The sequence below is a fragment of the Quercus lobata genome, chromosome 11 (genome assembly GCF_001633185.2).
Source record: "Quercus lobata isolate SW786 chromosome 11, ValleyOak3.0 Primary Assembly, whole genome shotgun sequence".
Taxonomy (NCBI): Eukaryota; Viridiplantae; Streptophyta; class Magnoliopsida; order Fagales; family Fagaceae; genus Quercus; species Quercus lobata.
The window spans coordinates 56,089,906-56,106,993 of NC_044914.1; the positions used below are offsets into that span (position 1 = coordinate 56,089,906).

Genomic DNA, 17,088 nt, shown 5'->3' on the forward strand with positions numbered 1-17,088 from the left:
GTTAAATTTCCCATCGAGTATGGAGTCGCCGTGGTACGAGGGAACCAACGAGTGGCTAGGCAGTGTCTTGTTGTCGCGGTCAGATGGAAGAGCAAACAAATTGGACAAGCAGAGGCCACCGAAAAAGAAACTTTATAGCAATTACAGAAGCCCCGAGGGGAAACAGGGGCGGACGTTGCCGAGAAGGTTTTGAAGGTTAGAATTTTTCCAGACACTGACAGGTATTTCCAGATAGGCACGAGCATGAATGACCGAGAAAAGGTAGAGATGTTGTTATTCCTTTTGCAGAATGTGGATGTTTTTGCTTGGAATCCGTATGAAGTGCCCGACGTAGATCCGGAGTTCATTGTCCACAAGCTTAATGTGGACCCATCAACGTGGTAAACTTGGAAGTCCAGAGGCTGAAGGAGGCAGGGAGTGATAAGAGAAATATTCTTCCCGAAATGGTTAGCAAATACGGTGGTAGTAAAGAAAAAGAATGGTAAATGGAGAGTTTGTGTGGATTTCACAGACTTAACGGGCATGTCCAAAAGATCCGTTCCCAATGCCCAAGATTGATCAATTAGTAGACGCCACGTATAGGCACCCGAGGATGAGCTTCTTGGATGCTTTCCAGGGGTATCACCAGATTGCCCTGGCGCCCGAGGTCCGAGAAAAGACTGCATTTATCTACCCGAGTGCAAACTATCACTACGAAGTCATGCCGTTTGGATTGAAGAACGCTGGAGCCACATACCAGCGGATGATGACGAGGATGTTCCGAGAGAAAATTGGGTGCACAGTGGAAGTATACATTGACGACATGGTGGTAAAGAGTAGAAAGGAGTCGCAACATACGGAAGACCTCCGGGGAGTATTTGAGATACTCCGGCAGCATAAGTTGCGCCTGAACGCCGAGAAGTGTACTTTCGGTGTGGGGGCTAGCAAGTTCTTGGGTTATCTGATTTCTACTCGGGGGATAGAGGCCAACAGGCCAACCCTGACCAGATAGAGGCCGCGAATCACCTCAGACCGTCGAGTAATCCCAAGGAAGTACAAGTGCTAACCGGGATGTTAGCCACCCTAAACCGATTCATCTCCAAATTTGCTAATCGCTGCAGACCGTTTTATCAACTTCTGAAGAAGTGGAAGGGGTTTCAGTGGGACGAGGAATGTGACAAGACTTTTCGAGATCTGAAGGAATACTTGGCAAAAGCGCCCATGTTAACGGCCCCGGAGTCCGGGGAAGATTTGTTTATGTACCTCTCGGTGTCCGATCACACCGTGAGTGCTGTGTTACTAAGAGACCAAGGAGTGCAGCAGCCAGTGTATTACATAAGCAAAACCTTAGTAGATGTCGAGACGAGATACTTACCCCTGGAGAAGTTAGTGTCGGCACTGGTGCACGCCACGAGGAAGTTGCCGCATTACTTTCAGGCTCATACGGTGTTCGTCCTCATCGAGTATCCCCTGCAGTCATTGTTAAAAAGATCGGACTTCACGGGCCGAATAGCCAAGTGGGGAACTCGGTTGGGTTCGTTCGACATAAGGTACCGGTCGCGAAGCTCGGTGAAGGGACAGATTCTTGCTGATTTCATTGCAGAATTTACCCCTAAGAACGACGGGAAGATAATCTGTAATGCAGAAAGTCGTCCGTGGAAGGTGTTTGTAGATGGCACTTCGAATGCTATGGGGGCCGAAACTGGTATTGTCATAATCACCCCGGAGGGCATACGACTAGAACACTCCTTCAGATTAGGATTCAAAGCCTCAAACAACGAAGCCGAATACGAGGCCTTTCTAGCCGGATTAAGGGCCGTATTGCATCTAGGCGCGAAAGATGTGAAGATTTATTCGGACTCTCGGCTGGTCGTTTATCAAATCATAGGAAGCTTTGAAGCTCGGGACTCTCGGATGAAACCCTATCTGAGTACAACTAAGCAAATCATTAGCCAGTTCGGGACAGTGAAGGTGGCCCAGGTAGGTCGGGCACAAAACAGGCATGCCGACTCACTGGCCACATTGGCCTCATCCGCTACCGAGGATACTCCTCGACTCGTCAAAATAGAGCTTATAAGGGAGCCAAGTATTGATGTGAAAAATGATTATGACCCGACCAAGGTTGAGGTGGCCATGGTGTCAATGGCTAATCCGTGTTGGATGAACCCCATCATAGATTTCTTAGCCGAGGATAAAGTTCCGAACGATGAAAAGGAGGCTAAAAAGATTCGTCGGGTGGCTCCTCGGTACTGGCTGTCGGCAAATCACAAATTGTACCAGAGGTCTTTCACAGGCCCTTACCTTTTATGCCTACATCCCGAGAAAGTAAACGAACTTCTGACCGAGTTGCATGACGGAGTGTGAGGTGGCCATGTTGGGGGGCGGTCTTTAGCACACAGGGCGATGATCCAGGGGTTTTGGTGCCACAGATGCAGAAGGATGCCGCAGAATATGTCCGGAGGTGTGAACAATGCCAAAAACACGCCCCTCTAATCCACCAGCTAGCAGGTCGTCTAAACCTCATCAGCAGCCCATGGCCGTTTGCACAATGGGGGCTGGACATCCTCGGCCCTTTTCCCCGAGCAACAGGTAACCGCCGGTTTGTTTTGGTGACAGTTGATTATTTCACGAAGTAGGCGGAAACCGAGGCCTTGGCCAATTTTCGGGATATCGATGTGAAAAAGTTTGTATGGAAAAACATAATCACAAGGTTTGGGGTGCCAAACTCATTGATATCAGACAATGGGCTACAGTTCGATAGCAAAGTTTTCCGAGCCTTCTGCAGTGATCTCAGCATTAAGAAAAAGTATTCAACTTCGGCATACCCTCAAAGCAACAGCCAAGCTGAGGCAGTGAACAAGACGATTTTGAACGGGTTGAAGAGAAGGCTGGACGGGGCAAAGGGGAGGTGGGTTGAAGAGCTACCTAACGTTTTATGGGCTTACCGTACGACTCCCAGAAGATCCACGGGTGAGACCCCTTTCTCTTTGACATATGGGGCGGAGGCCGTGATACCAACCGAAGTGAGCTTGTGCAGTGCACGAGTCGCAGGATTTGACCTCGTCCAGAATGCTGACATAATGATGGAGCGCGTGGACTAGTTAGAAGAATGCCGGGAGGCAGCAACCATACAGCTCACGGAGTATCAGCAGAAACTTGCCCAAAGATACAACCAAGATATAAAGGGTAGGGAATTCAGCGCCGGGGAATTGGTGCTAAGGAAGGTCGTGGGAAACATGTGAGACGTAGCCGCAGGGAAGCTTGCTCAAACATGGGAAAGACCGTACAGAGTTACCACCATTGCCGGCGCGGGGGCTTACTACTTGGAAGACCTTGACGAGAGGCCGCTCCCCCGGCCATGGAATGTCCACAACCTAAAGAAGTTTTATCCGTGACCATCCATACACTGAAATGTAAGTCGAAACTTTGTACTTTGCTAAAATCAAGTTAATGATAAAGTTACTTGTCTACGCTGTTTTCGATTCCGTCATTGCACTTTAAGAAAATTGCATGTTTTGTACAAAAAAAAAAAAAAACTCTAAGGATAGAAGCCTCATCCTCGGTTCGATCAAAATCACCGAGCAGGTGGAAACCTTATCGTTACACAAAAAAAAAAAAAAAAAAAAAAACACAAACAAACAAACAAACTCTAAAGACAGAAGCCTCATCCTCGGTTCGATCAAAATCGCCGAGCAGGTGGAAACCTTATCGTTACAAAAAGAAAAAACTCTAAGGACAGAAGCCTCATCCTCGGTTCGATCAAAATCATTGAGCAGGTGGAAACCTTATCGTTACAAAAAGAAAAAAATCTAAGGACATAAGCCTCATCCTCGATTCGATCAAAATCACTGAGTAGGTGGAAACCTTATCGTTACAAAAAAAAAAAAAAAAAAAAAAAATCTAAGGACAGAAGCCTCATCCTCGGTTCGATTAAATCGCTGACAGGTGAAACCTTATCGTTACAAAAAAAAAAAAAAAAAACTCTAAGGACAGAAGCCTCGTCCTCGGTTCGATCAAAATCGCCGAGCAGGTGGAAACTTATCGTTACAAAAAAAACTCTAAGAACAGAAGCCTCGTCCTCAGTTCGATCAAAATCGCCGAGCAGGTGGAAACCTTATCGTTACAAAAAAAAAAAAAAAACTAAGGACAGAAGCCTCATCCTCAGTTCGATCAAGATTGCCGAGCAGGTGGAAACCTTATCGTTACCAAAAAAAAAAAAAAAACTAAGGACAGAAGCCTCATCCTCGGTTTGATCCAAATCGTCGAGTAGGTGGAAACCTTAACACCCTTACAAACACTAAGGACTGCAATTTCATTCTTGGATCATCCAAAATCATTGAGCAAGGGAGAACCGTGCACCAGGTTTTGAGGCATCATGCCATTTACAATCAGGGAAACTAACTCCCGTTGTATGAACGCAATATATTAGGGCATGATTTAACCCACCGTGCAGGCAGCTGTCGACCTAACTTGCTACAGAAGAAATAACCACAAAAATAGATAAAGAAAGGCGGTACAGAGGGACAAAGTGAAACGCTCACAGACATAATCCAAGCAAACACGCAACGAACAAAACGTCATTCAAAAAGTTAAAAGCAGAATTAAAAACAGAATTAATGTCTTATCGCCAAAACTCGGTAACCGTTTACGGGTCATCCTCGAGAAATAAGGAAATTGTTCAGTCACCACAACCCGGTGACATAGGCAAATATACCAATAATAAAATAAAATAAAAAATGCTGTAAAAAGAAGTAAAAGCATGAAAAGAGCTGGACGGCAAGTAACTTAATTAGGTGGAGGGCCTAGTTGGATTTGTTGCTTCGTGCTGTCGCTGGTCGGTCACGGGAAAATGCAGGTCCTCACCGAATAGGTCTTGTACAGTTGGGATGCTGGTGGCTTCCATCTCATCTGGCTCTGCATGAGCATCAATCTGTTCCACCAGCTCCCTCATGCTTGCTGTTTCTTCCACCTCAGCGGGCACTGTTGGCGCCTGCACGGTAGTAACGGGGCTCGGAAAGGGAATCTGGCCGGGGTCTCTCAGGGGGGAATCCTCGGGAACGCCCAGAGCTTGCAGGGCGAAACCACCCAGCCTCAAAACCCAGCCTTCGAGCTTGGGCCACCATCGGTTCCGCAGATTTCTCGGCATCGACAAACCCTTCGTTATACCATTTTTGCTCAAAGGCCTCCAAAGCTGCCCTTAGGTCGGTGAGTTCCTCAGCTTAGGAGGTGTTTAGACTAATCGCTTCAGCTAGCTTCACGTCTGTTTCGTTCTGCTTAGCCAAGAGCTCCGAGCACCTCTTCTCCACCAATGCTCTATTCTTCTCCGCGGCAGCAGCCTTCTTCTCGGCAGATTCAGCTGCCTTCAGTTTTTCCTTCGTCGTTTTGGCAGTTAACTTCCGTGCCCCCTTCTCACGATCGACCTCCTCGGCAAGATCCTTTACACGGCCTGCCAGTATGTGAGCCAATTGAGCAGCCTGACAAACACAGAAGTTAGTACGAAAATGAAAAGAAATGAATGGAAAGTAATAGACGAACAAAGAGTTACCACAATAGTATGCCACTCTAACCGGCACCCCACAGACTTCTCCGACCCGTCCTCAAAAGCATGCACGTCGTCGGGAAGAAGAAGACCCTCGGCCAGGGTCTGAGCAATGCGACCACCCTCACCTTTCTCCCACATCCGCACATAGGCGGTTGAAGGCAGAGGCTTGCCGTCCAGCAAAAACTTAGGCTTCCACGCTGGTGCGGCTTGGGAGGAGGACGCAACGCCCGGCCCGACCTGGGTTTGTGGCTCGTGAATGACGATACCTCCTGTTGGTCGGGGAGGAGTCTGGACGGCTACATCTCCCGAACCCATAGACGGTTGATTAGCAACCCTCTGCTTTTTCCTGGCTCGTCCAACTTGAGAAGAGGGTGGAAGGGGAGGCACCTGGCTTTGACCCTGAGAAGGTAGGGGCTGGGTGGGTTGCTGTGCACCGGGCACGAAACGATCACTGGTCATGACCCTCCTAGTCACCATGTCTTCGCCGAGATGGGTATCTATAGCCGACAAGTTGGTCACTTCAAGCGCAGGATGCTCGGCCTTCGCAATTGGGTTCTCGGGTATAACGGGGTTCTCGAGCTAAGCGAGCTCTTGAACAAGGGCTTCTTCTTGAATAGCCTCGTGAGCTAACTCTCGAAGACCCCAAGACACACGCTCCGCAGACTCATCCTGCAAAGGAGCTAGCTCGTCCGAGCAGGTGTAGCGCTTTCCGAACTCCCTCGCCTCTCCAGTCGTAAGCTTCGGCGGCAGAAAATTTGCATACCGAACGTCGATGTACGACAAAAGTGGACTGTCAACCAATAGCGCCTGTTTAAAGGACTGCCAGGTGGAATAAATGGGCTCTACTCCGAGGATCAGATGCGAGGCTCGGAGCTATCCGTCCCAGTGCACGAATACCTCGGAATAGATGATAAAGTTTAAGTCTTTGACGTGGACTGTTCTGATGTCCGGAACGAACACTTTGCCGCTTACAAAAGAACAAAATGCTATATCAATATCCGATAATGAAAATCTACTTCAGTAAAGAGGAAATAAAAGAAAAAGGGGGGGGGGGGAAGCGGTTAAGTCAAGAGATTGGTACAAACCCACTTCATGCCGTGAAAGAGGGCAGGGGAACTCCCCAGCAAACCAGTTGCCGCGCACCCGGACAAACTCCCTAGCCGAGTTCCTATTCGAATCAGGTAGGCATGATATCAGCCATACCTGATTATCTCTAGGTTTTAGATAAAAGTTGGAAGCTTTATTCCCACAGAGACTATACATGTGGTTAATATCATGGTGATTTAACTGTAAATCAAAGGTGTGGTTCAACCTACTAACGCAGCTAACTACCCGGTAAAAGTTGGGGGGAAGCTGGTCGGGACACAGCCCGTAGTACCTAAGTGTGTTTATCAAAAGGGGATCCACGGGGAACCTAACCCCACCCTCTAGAATTTCCATTAAAGGAAAAAAGGCTGTACCATGCCCTCGATGGAGAGCGATTTCGCTCTCGTGGCAGTAAGCCACTTCCACGTCATCGGGAACATTAAACTTTTGTCTAAAGGTGGCCAAAGCAGCCGGGGCCTCCAGGAGATAAGAGTAACCCATTTTTGAAACTTAATACTGTGAAAGGGAACTCGTAGAAATAAGCTGAAGGAATAGGAAAGGGAAGAGAACTTACTTTGGGTTCTAAGGGAGAAAGGAACTCTGGGCTGGTGAGTAAGCGCACAAAGAAGTGATCGGCAGAGAGTATGCTCAAGAAATTAGAGGTGGAAAAAGTGAAAGAAAGTTCTGAAGAGAGCTATTTATAGGAGCAGAAGAGGGCATGGGAATGTTTAATCAGCAATAAATGGGCACGATTCACGAAAGACCCTACGAATGCCAAAGATAATCGATACGCGTGCCGCTTCGGTTCATGAACCGTCAGGCAATAATGACAACTGAACCTGGCGCCCCGGAATAGCACGTCTTTTGAGAAGAGCATTCATGAGAAGCCATAACCACATGAGTCCCTGGCCGTAGGACTTTTGAAACCAAAAGGCTTGGTCGACTCCTTGATTCTTCCCGGCAGCCGGGTATGAATCAAAGGGGGGGCTAATGTACGGCATCGAGGTCCCAAGACCCAGATGGGCCTTGGGCTCAGGCCCAATGGCACGGCCCCATCACTTTAAATTCTGCTTGAAACTACTTTCACGAACTATGAGTTTTGAGCCTCGGCCCCTAACCTATGCTCGGCATAAATTTCCCAAACAATTAATGAAACCTTGTTCGGACGTACCCTAGGATGCTCGACAGTTCAGGGAACATCACTACCGAACATATTCACCTGAGTTGGAACCAAGTTCCAAAACCATAATCGCTGCATTCCACTCTCACCTAAACATCCACTTACAACAGATAATATTGGACCTTCAATTGCACTAACAATGGCAGTAATCATGATCTCCCCACTAACTTAGAGCTATAAATAGGAGAAGTTAGGGAAGAAAAGGGGGTTCAGAAAAGAGGGAGAAAAAACAATCATTTAGGAAGGGAGAAGGGGTATTACTCTGAGTTTCTGTGCCAAGAACGACCCAAAGTAGGAAATCCTAAAGCCTACCCTATAAATAAGTTGTGAGCCCAAGTGAGGTTAAGCCCAACAGTCTCATTTCCGGGGCACACAGCTAGGATTGAACTTTAATTCACAATTGTTTGAGGTGTGTTACTGGCTTACTGTTAGATCCAATTGGTATTCTATCTATATTGAGACTTGTCAAGTCACATAAGAATAGTTGAGAGGAGAAATATGAACTTAGAAATTTACAGTTGAGCTATAAAACTCTTTACAATTCATGTATATATTTAGTCATAAAGAATAATGAAATGCTTAATACTCTTTAGTCTTTGCTACCACAATTTCATGAATCATGAATAAGTTTGATCTTTGTAAATCAGTATTAGGCTAAACAAGTTCATCACATTGCTATTGTTTATATAAAAAACCAAAAAAAAAAAAAAAAGGTTCATCATATTGTACACTTTTAGGGTCATGTTTTCTAGGAGCAAATCAACTCCACATCACATCACATAAAACACTAATTTTAACATGAGATATTAAAACTTTGAAAAGGGAAAAAATTTGATGTCATTATATAGAGGGGCAAAGCATATCCAATTATTTTCTTTTTCCATGACAGTGATATGTGAACTAATTTTTTTTTTTTTTTTTTTTTTTTTGGATTAATAGGTTTTGGCAAGGCGAATGGCGAATGAAAGATTCAAAATAATGACTTCTATTTCATAATACGTGATCTCCAATCAATTGTGCTATTTCTTGAGAGTGAAATTGTGAAAACTATTATGTATTTATATTAATTATGGCAAAAACAACTACAGGTATACAACCTATATATTCAAATAATATATTATAATTATTTAAAAAATTCCTGCAAATAAATGGTTTTTATGATCCAATCATAGGGAGGATAGAATAAAGTATATTTGGAAATTTGTTTTTATGGAAGCACTAAACTCCTCCTCTTCTTCTTCTTCTTCTTCTTCTTTTTTGAGTGTAACTCATATTTTTTAATGTGTGCCCAATTTGCAGTTTTTAAGAAAATTTTAGTGGTGGAGCTAAGCATGGAAAAGGAATCAAATTCTCACATATTGTTGTTTGGATCAAGATGTCAACCTTGAAATATTAGCAAGACCATTGGATGAAAGTCTTATCCAAAGTTGCAAAAGTAGGATTAGAATGATTCGTGATTCAAACTTTTTCAAGGTCCATAATGTAATGATCTACAAATATCTAAGTGGGTATTCATCATTGAAAAGAAAATTCAAGGTTTGAATACTTTGCTTTTAATGTAAACAATGGCGATTTGACAGTAAAATATTACAACACACTTGCTGCACAATTGTTGATATTGAAGATGCCTATGATGGGCTAATACTTCCCAAATCTATATTTGGCAATGATATCCATGTCTATAACAGTAGCACTGGCTAAATGACTAATGAGTTCAAAGAGCTACTATACACTAGTATTTGATGTGTCATTCTAGAAGTACTAGGCAGTTTGCTTAAGAATATGTTTGAGTGTCATATATGTGTTATGGATAGTAATGATGATGAAGTAAATGAAAATGTTGCTTGGAGGCAATTGAGCTGTTCTTTCCTAGTTATTCCATAACCTGTTTTGATATTGTCTGTAATGGGGCTTTGAATTGGATGGCGGAAAGTATTGAATAAAGTGATAAAGATATAAAAGCATTAGACATATCAAGTGTGAAGCTTAGGGAAGGAATTGAGTTGCCATGCAAACCCAACATCTGCTACATGGAAATGTTCAATTGCAAGTTATTAGCTTTCAATGGAGTTCTTTGTTATGCTACTCGAGCTTCTAGAGACGTATTTGATTTTTGACTCTCGAGGGATTGGGTTAAACCTATTTGGATCAAGAAATTTTGAAGAGTTTCATCATCAGCGATAATTTCTTACCTCTTGCAATAATATACCAAAGTGACAAGTTCTGTCTAGTAGAAATCATGGTAGTACACTACAGGGATGGACCCAGGATTTTAAGCTAGCAAGGGTCAAAGTATAAAGAAAAAAAAAATCCAAACAGGCATTTATATATTATTAAAAAAATTATAAATACACAAAATCGTTATTTCTAAATACATTAAGATGCAAACATCTATCAACAAAGACAAAAACAAAAACAAAATAATGTTTTTTTAATACTAGGTTGACTAGGATTTTTTATTTATATATTTTTTTTAAAGTTAGAGAATTTACAGTGGTAATGCTAAAAATTTTAACTTTTTCCTTTTAGTACCTCAAAAAGCTACTTTATCTATTTTATTACCTTACTTTACATTACACCCAATATCAAATGTTCTATTTTTTTATCATTTCATTTAAAATAATATAAAGAACTCATTAAAATAATAAGGAAGAGAGAGAATTTGAGTTTTTTAATTGAAAGAAGAGATATAATCTTAATAAAATATTATATTTTATTTTTAATAACTTGCTACAATAAACTAGTATTTATACCAGTTTACTGTAGTTGCAAATAATACATGATTTTTGTGTTCTTTGGTGGTAAAATAGTTTTTTTTGCTAAAATACAATCATCATTGTGAATATTTTTATTGTTTTTGTTAAGTTTTTGGGTTGGAGAGTTGCTATTTGAGTTAGGCTAACTAGATTGATTGGCGAGAAGGGGAGAAAATACAAAAATAAAATAGAGAATTACTAAAAAAAAAAATTTGGACCCAAGGACAGTCAGCCGGGCCCCTCCTGGGTCCGTTCCTGGTACACTGCCACAAGTTGTTTATATACAATGTGAAGAGCCAAGAGTTGAGGAGCAATGTGGTTGAACTTAAAAGAATAAGGATCAATAGATGCATCCTCTCTTCCTCATTTTTCCAAGTTCACTTTTATCAATAGACATGTTTGTTGGAACTAAAAATAATGTTATTAAGCTCGCTCTTAACAAGTTGTTTATATACAATGTGAAGAGCCAAGAGTTGAGGAGCAATGTGGTTAAACTTAAAAGAATAAGGATCAATAGATGCATCCTCTCTTCCTCATTTTTCCAAGTTCACTTTTATCAATAGACACGTTTGTTGGAACTAAAAACAATGTTATTAAACTCGCTGTTAGTTCTTTTATGATTCATTTGGATAGATGCGTTTAAGAGAAAATTTTGGATTTCAATTTGTAGTTTAAGTAACTTTTATAGAGTATGGAGGTTTTTTTTTAATTATTTTTTTTTATAAATAGTAAATACTAGTCGCAAACTCATGTGATGCGTGCTAAAAAATGTAATATAATTATTTTATATAAAAATATAATGTAAAACTGTAAATTAAATAGTGCATGTGTTATTTAAAAATAATTTATATTTTTATAAGTTTTATGTAATAGAACATAAAATGCATTTTGTATTCAATAACAATATATATTGTAGGTACTCAAGAATTTTTGGCTTTGGCTTTGGCTTTTTTGGCTTGATTGCCTTGCCTTGCCTTGCCTTGAATTCTTGAGTACCTACATATATATAGTAATAATGTGTGTGTTTATATAAATAACGTAATTTAAAAAATAGATTTAAACTATATAATTATAATATTGTTTTATATAAATGGAGAAAATGTTATTAAAAGCACTTTTTTAAAATATTCCATAATTAGTCGACTAATTTGAACATATTCAAGAATATTAAAAAAAATGTACATCACCATTCCATGGAACACATGTAAAATGTTACATTAATCTAAATATAAGTATAATGTCTATATTATTGTAACTTGAATTTTAAGGCATTCTTATGAATATTTATAATTTTTATTGTTGTTTTAGGACAATATCTCTAGCTTTTAATACTTATTTTGTTTGTACTTAAACATAGGGGTGTAAGGGCATTTTTGAACAAAAAAAATAAGGATTCCAAACAGGGGAAATCCTTTAAATAGTAGTATAGAATAAGAATAATACAAATAATAAAACTCATTTTGAGTTCATACACCTTGAACCTAGGCTACTAATGTTTGCCTCTCACGTGCTTTAGTTTCGTTTGCAAGCTCTGTCTCTTGCACTAATTTGATTGGGTTTTGGCAGACGGACTTGAGTCATGAATGAAAAAATGAGAAAAACACTCAAGAAATTATCCCATTGAAGGCCGTACCAATCAATTTGTGGAGAGAACAATTGAAAATTTATAAAGAAAAAAAAATATGACAAGTGAGGAGGTGAGGAGGTTGTTTTCTATTGATGACTGTTAGAATTCCATATAATAGTGGCATGTGAAAAGTCTAGGTTAATTGAGAAACACACATTAGAATTAGAGATAGAGTAACACCTAAATTTAAAGAGAGGCTCAATAAATATCAATAGGTAAATCAAAAAATAAAAAAGAAAGAAAGAAAATAAATGATGATATGGTGCTGATGTGGCTTTACGAGAGCATAGAAACAATAAATGCTACGCTTCAATTTTAAATATATATAGATTGATTCATTGATTGGATCTAGTTTTAAAATTTGGGATTGTAAGTTAGTTTGAGCTCAACTTTGAGTCTAAAAACTTATAAGCAATTTGGTTTGTAGTTTGATATTTTTTTTTTATAAATTTTAATTAATAATTATTAATTTTTATTAATAAGCAATTGGATTTTTAAGAATAACTAGTGGGCAATTTGGGAAATTTGCGCAACTTCCAACGGTAACATGAAACACACTTCAGCGCTTTTTTGCAATGGAGCTCGTTATTGCTTTCGCGATTTGGGCTTTTCCTTCACAAATGAAAACACAACTTTTTAGAAAAAAAAAAAAAAAACAAACAACTTTTAAAACCTTACCAAACGCATGTTTTATTTTTTTGGTTTCAAAAAGCGCGTTTCAGCTTCTAAAAGCTGAAACAAATAGGCACTTAGCTAAGTTCCAACAAATTTTTAGATAGGCTCAAACCAATTTCTTTAAAAATGGGACTTTCATGCTTGTTTGTGAATACACCACCCCACATATGAAAACAAATTTCACCTACAAGTTGAATCCTAGATTTCAAATATTGAAATGATAATATATATTGTTATGAACACAGAATATGACCTAGCTACTACTGTTTTTTTCCCTTTAATTTATTCAATATTTTTGTTGACATGTCAACAAAATTAAGTTGAATAATCTAGATCTCCTTCTTTTTGCAATAGATGCCCAATTTGCTAATTTTGTGGAGAGAGTTGGTTATAACATTATTTGAATGGTTAATTAGAATACCAGGCACTCACTCCAGCAAATGAGCTATTTTTTTTTTTAACATCTACTAAAGTTACCAATGGCGATAAACGCTGAATGGAAAAGACGAAAAACAGAAGAAGACAAAACGATAGTGAAGATTACAACGTTGGATCCACAGAAACACAAAAAGAGATAATGAAAGCCAGCGAAGATGAATAAAGCAGGGAAATGAAAAGTAAAGTAAGTCAAGTTAAGTTGGGTTTTCCTTTTTTTTTTTTTTGGCTGAATTTTCCTTGAGGATGTCTAGTTAAGTTGGACTTTTTATCTCAAGATGCGGCGGAAAAAAAAAAAAAAAAAAAGGAGTCCAGTCAGCAATAGCATTAATAGTGGTATTTTGACCAGATGAAGCATCATTTTGCGGGATGGTTGCTGAAGAGTGTTGACCAGGAGCACCAATTTGACGAAGCGATGGAGCGGTAGATGATTCCTCATTTAGTTTTTTCCAAATGTTCTCAACAATTTCCTCTATAAACTCTGACTCTGGCCTGCAATTGGAAGTGTAACCACAGTTATATTTTTTAAAGAATAGAAGTTATTGAACCAACAGATCATACAATAAGAGGAAATGAGCCATGAAATGCAAAAATCTTATTGGTTATTCATTGAAATTTAATTGATCAACAGTATTTCCATGGCAATGAACGAACTAATTCAAAGTAACAGCTATAGATAATAACTACTTAAAAAATAAAATGATTTGATTGTAGTTTTACAATTTCTTAATATATTATGAAAACCCAATTAATTAAATATTCAATACATTTAAGTATATTTATTTTCTTGGTAGTGTTTTCACTTTTGGGTTCGGCTTGTGTCCAGTGAAAGTTTTTACTGGACACGTTGGATTGCAGACACGTGTCCACTCTTGGATTGCCATTGTAATTTTGTTAAAATCTCTGATTCAAACCCATGAGGGATTTATTGTTGACCGAGGTTAAGAGCATTGCCTAGGATTTTCTTAGTTGGTATTTTTAGGGACTCTGTAAAATCTAGTGGAATGCTAAGTGTTATCAACTCCCGAGTTTACTACCATATCAATGTGATTTTGAGTAAAGCTTCTTATCGAGAGATTGAATTCACTTTTCCAGAAAAGGAGCCAAGCTACCACCTCTGTTTCTACATGGAACCACAAACATGTTTGCATATTGCACCCTACACTGAACCCTTTCAAGATAAGTCATTTGACCTTGTCACCATCAAGAACACAATCAAGGGATCTTTATTTTTCAGTATTATATATCCTTGTGAGCTCGTGAACTGTACGTGGGTCCTAAGCCCATGGCAATTCCAGCTTTAGGCAATTCATGGATGCCTATAGGACTAGAAATTAACCAACCATCACATATAAATCTCCAATATTTTTATGAGCCTTCACGCAACGCTGCTCTTCTCTTTGCAATCTGTCCATCTTCTGCTACAATAGGAGACCATTTTTGCTCAAAATCATCCATCACTACCTTGTTGCCAATATCTTTATACCAACACACCACACTCCAACTTATGCGTAATTAGGCAAAGCCTTCTCCTTCCTACAATACCATGCGAAGAGAAACAATTCCCACCCAAGCACCCACTTAGGAGGAACATTGGTTCTACAAAAGCCTATGGTTTGGTGCTAACAACACCTAATCTAGAGAGAAACTCATCCTGTGATGCCATTATACCAATTTGGTAAGTTTCCTCAAAAAAGAAAAAAAAAATTGGTAATTAAAAAAAAAAATTTGAATGATAATGGTTAATAATGTATTTGTACTTAAAATTGTACAAAAGTAAAGAAAAACTAGTAAGTAACAAACCTAATCCGACCTGACTCAACAACCCTATATGAAACTATATATTCTATGTTTAAAAAAATATGATAGAATTTTAAATTTAATATATACATATATATATATATATATATATATATAATGATGTGAAAATTTATGAGGCCTCCAAAACTAACGAGACAAAATTTCAAAAGGTTAACCAATAGTATATTACTAATTAGGAATCCATGCAATTCATGAGAAAGTTTAACATAATATAATTTTTAGAATATTTTATTTTATTTTTGTCTAAATATGAAATTTAATAATTATGGTAGTTATTAATAAACATTTATTATAATTCTTTTTGAAGCTTATTAATATATAAATTTGTCCCGAAAGAGTTCAACATTATACAAGTATATATTGTGAAGTCTTAAAAGCATATATAACACAATATTATTATGACAAACAAAAATCGAATAAATTTAGTTTTTTATATATCATAGACTATAGATAAATATTAAAAAAAATCATATATGTACATATTATATTACCGATTTGCTTTCAAATGAAAGCCTGCCAAGTTTGCAGCCTCTTCAAAATTTCCCTTTTGTTTTCGCACCTCTGATGGAGACACGTCATAGAAAATAGGAAGCACCCTTTGATTTAGAGCCTGTTTGGCCAAGGTTTTTTCATCACTCAATTTCCATCACTCATCACTCATAACTCATCACTCATTACTCAATTTTTCACACTCGTTTGGCATCATTACCCAATTTCCATCACTCAATATTTTTCACACTATTTGTGGGCCCCATACCTGTCAGCCGGTGCAGCTTTTTCTCTTTTTTTTTTTTTTTTTTTTTTTTTTTTCAGTACCCAAACTCACCGAAGCAAAAAAAAAAAAAAAAAAAAAAAAAAAAAAAACTAGAATTGAAGACCGAACCAAAAAAAAAACCAAAACTGAAGACCGAATAAGTGAAAAAAAAAAGTCAAAAGGTGGTCAAAAGTTGCAGCTGTGGGTCCCCTATGTGTGTTTAATTATAATATTGCCATTGAGTTATGAGTTATGAAAACTGAAAACAGCCTTTGGTTGTTTTCAGTTTTCATAACTCATAACTCAAAAATCAGAGAATTGAGTGATGGAAACAGAGTTATCGTTTGGCCAAACAACCTTTTTGCTATGGATCCCACTATTTTTGGGTTATGAGTTATGGAAACTGAGAATTGAGTTATCAAAATATTGAATCCAAACAGTCTCTTAGCACTCTATTGCATTCCATGATTTTCGCCAGCTCATCTATGCACCGATCTGACGTAGCATAGCTTTTCGAGAACACCACAACTGCCACCCTTGATGTCTTAATTGCCTTCATCAGTTCGAGCCGATTAAATTCCCCTCTACACGAACAAATATTTTTACTATCTAAAGCGGCAAAGAGATGGCAAGTAAAGCTTGTGCGGGTATCTTCCCCACAAAAACTAACGAAGACCTCATATTCATACCTCAATGCTGAGGTCGATAAGGATGGAGCAAAGGAAGGAGTCATTATTACAAACACAAAGACCTAATGGAGGTAAAAAACAGTGCGCTGGCCTAAACTCAAGGGCAAACAAGAAAGAACTAGTTGTTTCTTTATGATTCCTCTTCTTCTTCTTCTCCTCTCTCTCTGGTTTTTAGCTTTCTCTCTCTTCCTTTTTTTTTTGGTCTTGTGCAAGAACGTTATATGGCAATATGACTTTTACGATGAAGGAAGATACTCGGAAATTGTCATCATGAAAACACGAAGGACTGTTTATCTAAGAAAAAACATAAGGATTGGGTCTAGTTTTCTAGTTTTTCACTACCCATTACAAAAGAAACTTTAGGAAAAAGTATTCTAATAGTAGATTCAAGAGAGAAATTTGAAGTTCGAATGGCTTAAAAATACCAATCTACCAACTAGTTTATTTAGAACAAAAACAAGAGTTTTTTTTTTTTTTTTTTTCTTAATAAGAAAAAAAATCAAATGTAGATATAAAATTCACCAATTTGGTTCCAAATGCAAGC

The 17,088-nt window shown here is 38.8% G+C and overlaps 1 protein-coding gene across 1 annotated transcript; it reads left to right on the forward strand.

Moving 5' to 3' along the window:
• The first annotated feature begins 1,050 nt into the window (after positions 1 to 1,050).
• On the forward strand, positions 1,051 to 2,343 carry LOC115967210. The gene has a single exon (XM_031086268.1). The coding sequence runs from the start codon at positions 1,051 to 1,053 to the stop codon at positions 2,341 to 2,343; it is 1,293 nt and encodes a 430-aa protein (XP_030942128.1).
• Positions 2,344 to 17,088: the final 14,745 nt, after the last annotated feature.

Bases quoted from the DNA above. Each gene is read 5' to 3' on its own strand.
- LOC115967210 (XM_031086268.1), top strand. From the start codon at position 1,051: ATGTTAGCCACCCTAAACCGATTCATCTCCAAATTTGCTAATCGCTGC.